Raw genomic sequence first — 6,000 nt, 5'->3', positions numbered from 1 at the left:
GGAGAGGGGGAGGAGAGGGGGAGGAGAGGGGGAGGAGAGGGGGAGGAGAGGGGGAGAGGGGGAGAGGGGGAGAGCTGTGTGGAAGGAAGGCAAGCCTGCCTGAGCTTCCTACCTTGTTGAGAGTGTTGAGGGCTGCCTGGGCTGCGGTAAGGGCAGGCTCGGCTTTAGCCAGGTCCTCCTCACAGTCTTTCTGTTTCTGCTGCACCTCTAGCATGATCAGGGCCACCTTCTGTTCCTCCTCATCTGCAATAGCTTTCTCTCTGCTCACTTTGCTGGTTTCTACACCCACCACCTGAATCAACTTGTCTGTATCTTCATTCTTCTGCCTCAGCTCCACTTCCTGGGTGGCAAGCTTGGCTTTCAGATCATCCACCTGCAGCAGAGAACACAGGGCTCATGAGGAGATCAGAGTTATGGGGCTCATGGTTCCCTGAACCTAATTCTGTATAACAGACCTGAGAGCCCATTCAAGAATACCGAGGTGGAAAGCTGCATTCTCAAGTGAAACTATATTGAATAGGTAGGGAGAGAGTGGGCAGCATTGTCTAGTCCCTGATCTTAGTGGGATTGCTTCAAGTTTCTCTCCATTTAGTTTGATGTTGGCTACTGGTTTGCTGTATATTGCTTTTACTATGTTTAGGTATGGGCTGTGAATTCCTGAACCCCTTGCACTGGGGAAAAAGAAAAGGTATACAGGATACCCTTAGGTGTGGTGCACTATTCTGAAATCCACACACCTAGAATCTTCTCCTTGATGCCCAAATCATGTGAGATGCCTTTCACTTAATTAGCACTTATGTTTGTTAAAACTCCACAGGGTGGCATCCATGTTTGCTGCTTGGACTAGTCACAGTAACCAGGGAATGAAACCAGCCTAGGCAGGCGTCTACCAACTGAAGAACTGTGAGAGAGGAGGAAGAGACCTTATGGAAAATCAAGAGTGATAAAATGAATACATGAGCAGAAACTGGGGGGAGGTAGTAGACTAGCTGAGGATGGGGAGGGAGTAAGGGGCGGTACCTGAGTTTGTTTCTCTGTTTCTGTGAGAAAATATTGACTAAAAGCAACTTGGGGAGGAAGAGTTTTATCTTACAGGTTGCTATCCTTCAGAAGAAAACCAGGGCAGAAGCTTGAGACAGGAACCGAAGCTGAGACCACAGAGGGCATTGCTTACTGGCTTGCCCCTCAAGGCTCATGTCGAGCTACTTTTCTTATGCAACTCAGGACCACCTGCCTAGGGTTAGTACCACCCACAGTGGGCTGGACCCTTCTTCACCTATTAGCAATTAAGAAAATGCTCCACAGATGTGTCTGCTGACAGAAAGTACTAGCACAGTGGCAGTGGGGGAGGGTAATGTGTGAGGAGAATGCATGATGACATGCATGAGGAGGCCATGAAGAAACTCAACCATTTTCTGTCCAAATACTAAAAATACTATTATTAATAAACAACTTTATGTTCTTAACATCATACTTTACTTGATCAGTAGCTATTTAATTAAATTTGTCTGTTGTCAAATGTGCTAAAGACTCACAAATGGGAATATCTACTCTGCAGCCTGAGAGCCAAAGTGTGTGTCAATCGACAGTGTCCAGGCCCTGTATATAAACAAGTACAAGCCTGACCTATGACCTCCAGCAACTTGCCAGGGAGCTGACCCCTTGCCTTCAAGAACAATGAGAAAATAGAGATGTAACCATGTACCCTTCCTCCACTTCTAGAACAAATTTAAAGGGAGCCTGCCTAAAACCGCCTAATGACTGCCTCAGGAAGCCAGCCTGCTTCGAGTCAGAGAAGTAGGCTCTCTGACTGATATCCTGTTGCCACAATCCAGAAAGATATAGTAACTCATATGTCAGTGTGGCAGTTGCCTTCAGTGGCTAGGATCTAATTAACAAGAGACAACTAACAGTGGAATTATTTGTCACTTCCAATGGAGGACCAAAGAAATGCCTAACTTATCCCATAAAACACTTGCTTAAGAAAGGAGCCTGCCTTCACTTCTCCAGGTGAATAGCCTCTGGTCAGGGCCTTCTCTTTCTGAACTACATAGCCTCCCTACTCCCCCACCCTGGGTCTTGGCTAACGACAAGCACGGCTCTGGTGCTGGACTCCTGTGCTGGTAACAAAGTCCGATTTGGTAGCTTTAGATAGCTTCCGCTTGGGTAGGTTTTACTAATTTCCACAATCCCAAACTACAAATAGGTGACAACGTAAAGATTAGGCAACTAGAGCATCAATGGTCATAGCCGGCTGGATTCTCCACAATGCTTCTGATGTCAAATATCTTGGGGAGGCATAATGAGGCTTTGTAAATAGATTAGAGGGTCTAGTTTTCTGTGTCTCTTCAGATCAGCAGAGTGATGATTTGAAACTGTATTCCCTGGGCCACCATCAGCACCAGCACTAGCAATAGCACCAACATCAGCATCATCAGTATTAACATCAGCATCAGCACCAAAATCATAGACATCAACATCAGATTCAGCATCAGCATCATTGTCAGCATCAGTATAAGTACTAGCATCATCAGCATCAACATTAGCATCAGCATTATCATCAACATCAGGACCAGCACCAGAATCAGCACCATTATTGTAGTTGTCGTCGTCGTCATCATCATCATCATCATCATCATCATCACACAAGAAGAAAGTGACTATGTAAACACCTAGATCCTACTCCAGTCCCACTGAGTCAGAAGCTCTAAGGTGAGGCCTTGAGGGCCCTGTTGATTTTGCTAGCCTAGGTTTGAGACAGGCTGGTCGTAGCATAATGGCCTTTTCAAGTGCAAAGGGAAGACAGGCCTATTTATTCTGAAAAGCAAAGAAGCTGTTTGTGTTTGCAGTATGGCTCATAAACCTTACATTGCAGGCTGACCTCTCGCCTCTCATTTTCTTGCAGTGTATTGCATGCAACAACTACAGATTACTTTGGAGCTCCTGGAACACGTCAAACAGATTTGAGAGCTTTATGATGCAAAATGCACAAATCTGAAAAATAAAACTGAGGCTTAGACGCCGCTGATAATTCCCCTTTCATGGCAGATGAAAAGGAAGAAAAGGAAAGGGGGCAAAAAAAAGAATGTTCTTTAATTTGGTGTATTCACAGAAGCCAGAGCCTGTTTTAACCTCGAATAGAGGCTGCTCCTTGGAACAAATCTTATATTGGAGAGTTGGAAGGTTAATCTGCTTCCATCTCCCGTTGTTCAGCTGCAGAGTTGCTTTTGCAAGGACAAAGATGCAATTGTAAATCAAAATGATTGAGCTGCATAATCAGCCCAGCAAACACACCAGTAACTTTTTGTTTCTTTTTAAATCTTGAGAGATTTGAGAAAATTGAAGTGTGTGTGTGTTTTTTCTCCTTTTCTTTTTTTTCTGTGTGGTTGTGTTTTTTTTTTTTTTTTTTTTTTTTTTTTGCTGATTGCAGATATGGCTGTGACCTCAAGCCCAAGGTAAATAATCCTCTTCACCATGAATAGGAATTTAATAGCTCTTAAGCTGTGGTGTGGAGTGACAGCAGGGTCCTGCTAGTCAGAACCAACAACAAGGAGCTCAGGTTCATTTTAGGATTCTTCAACAGAGCAATAGATCCAAGAACGCTAGTTTCAAGCTTTTTTGTTCTTTTACTAAAACATCCAAGCCAGCTTTGCATTCCTCCTTACTTAATTCCACCAAAACAGAACATTAAGGCAAACTCAAGAACACAGAAAAGGCTCTTTCCCACAGTAGGGTTGGCTCCATGAGCAAGAACTATACTCTGTTCTCAGGAAAATGCCTGAAGAAAGGGTTAAGACATCGGTGCTGTGGGCCAAACTTGGATCTTTAAGGACCAAGCACATACTACTAAAGAGAGGCTCCTTCCCAGGAGGAACTGAAGACAAGACATGAATGTCCCTAAGCTTAGAAAGTGTTTTGGGAGGGATAGCAAAACCACATAGGATCAGCTGACACAGTGCAGACATGGGTGAAGCACACAGATGGGAACCAGCTCTGGAGTTCTGCTGGACAGAATGGAGGGGGAAAAGCATAAGTAGAACAATATGCAAGGGCCCAGAACATAGCCAGGAACACAGCATCAAACACTGTGCATTTGCTGATTTATTCATGCAACAGCTATTAAACTAGTGTGATTCTGTCCAGTCATTCTTGAGGCTCTTATAGTGTTCAAATAGATAAGATTTCCTGTCTTTACAGGGCTTGTAGCCAACTGATGGCAACAGGCACAATTGATTATATAGCAGCTAAGTAACTTATAAGATATGTCAGATAAGAGAGCACATTATAGAGAAGCTTTAGGGTAGAATAATGGGGGGAGGCAAGAGGAAAGAGAAGTGGCAATTTCTTCTGTAATCATCAGAGTAGGACTTATAGTGAAGGTGATATGGAACCATGATGTGTTTTGTAGAGATTCTGGAGAGATGTCCAGGCAGAGGAAACAGTGATTCCAAGTCTCAGTGTATCCGAGAAGAAGATTCAGAGGCAGCCTGCCTATAGACAGTTGCTTCTGAGATGGGTTAGTAGGAGATAAAGTCTAGGAGCTGGAGGGCAGGGCTAGAGAGGATCTGTGGAAGCCACTGGGAAGAAAAGGGGACCATAAAATCTTGAGCAGAAAAGACATGGTCTGATTTGTGTTTGAAACCAATCACCCTGGCTGCTCATTTGGTAGCAGATGGCAGATGGACAAAAACAAGCAGATGTGTGAGTTCTGAGAATGTTACGACCATCCAGGTCAAGATATTAGGAGCTCAGACTGAGCTGGTGGCAGCGCAGGGAATGACTGGGGAATGACAACATATTGTGAAGCCTGAGCTAATGGGGCACTCTCATGGCTTTGGAGTGAATATGGAAGGAAAAAGTAGTGAGCAGAGTCGAGGATGGCTCCAGGGATTGGGGCTGAAATGGATGATGTGGGATAATAGAGGCAGGGTATAAGAGTATAATACAGAATGGAAGAGAGGCCAAGAATTCACTCTATCAACAACAATCAGGCAGGAAGCATTAAAAAAAAAAGATAACGAGTTGGTGAAATAGCCCAGTGAACAGATTTGAGATAGATAGGAAACACAGAACATGGGGATTCTGGGATGTGGGAAGTAGTTTCCAGTGTGAGTAATATCGGTAGCTGGAAGTGGTAATCACAGACATAGGGAACACAGAAGGAGAGAGCTAGTTCTTGGCCGTAGCAGCTATTGAACCTGAGGCCAAGATTCTCCACTAGGTATACAGAGAGCTAGATTTAGCTAATGGGATAACCTGGCATTTGTTTGTGAAATAGTCACCTCCACTATGAACATGAATATTTGTGCCTTCTTCATTATCTATTCAAAGACAACTGAACAAAAGAGATATCAGTGTCTGCCACATGAGGTCAGGACACTGTTCACATCCCTCACTCCCTACTATTCTCTGCACAAATTAATCAGCGGTCCTTAAAGAGGAGGAAGGGAGGAGATGGCACAAGTATTAGAGGAGGTGTGGAGAAAGTTCTGAGGGCCTTGAGGTGATGAGAGGAGAAAGAAAGGGGGGATAAGTGGGAGGCATCAGAAAATCTGGTACCATACTGGGAGTTATACTCTGCTTTTCTCTGGAAATTTAGAGATTGAAAAAACAGAAGAGAAATGATTAAAAAAAAAAGACCTTTATACAGCACAGGGCACATGTGGTAAAGCGCTCGTGCATTGCCTGGAATCTGTGTGCTCCACTTTTCTGTGAACAGGAACTCTGAGACAGGCTGCTGGTCATCACACAGCAACTTGATGATAGATACTGAAGTAATATCAATTTGCCTAAAGGCAACGTAAGTAAAAGAAAGAAACCTAACCTGCACAACGAACAAGGAAGTGGGGTATCCTAAAAGATAGAGACCACAGTGATCAGCAGGCTAGAGAAAACATCCCAAACCTCTTGGATTCACAGGTTCAAAAAATTCCATGAAGCCATTTGCAAAAATCCAAACAAAGTGAAAAGCAATTGAGTGTGTTGATAAGGTTACAAGAA

The 6,000-nt window shown here is 44.0% G+C and overlaps 1 protein-coding gene across 1 annotated transcript in view; it reads right to left on the bottom strand.

Annotated features, from left to right (window-relative positions):
- The window catches only part of Dnah9 (dynein axonemal heavy chain 9), a 315,810-nt gene that overhangs the window by 100,292 nt on the left and 209,518 nt on the right, over positions 1-6,000 (bottom strand). The window contains exon 49 of the mRNA XM_028783166.1: positions 113-373. Coding sequence (XP_028638999.1) covers positions 113-373 — 261 coding nt within the window. The remainder of the gene's footprint in view (positions 1-112; positions 374-6,000) is intronic.

The sequence above is a fragment of the Grammomys surdaster genome, unplaced genomic scaffold (assembly GCF_004785775.1).
Source record: "Grammomys surdaster isolate TR1022 unplaced genomic scaffold, NIH_TR_1.0 1019, whole genome shotgun sequence".
In the NCBI taxonomy this organism is placed as follows: Eukaryota; Metazoa; Chordata; class Mammalia; order Rodentia; family Muridae; genus Grammomys; species Grammomys surdaster.
The sequence above is the reverse complement of the archived record's forward strand: the minus strand, read 5'-3'. Positions and strand labels throughout refer to the sequence as shown.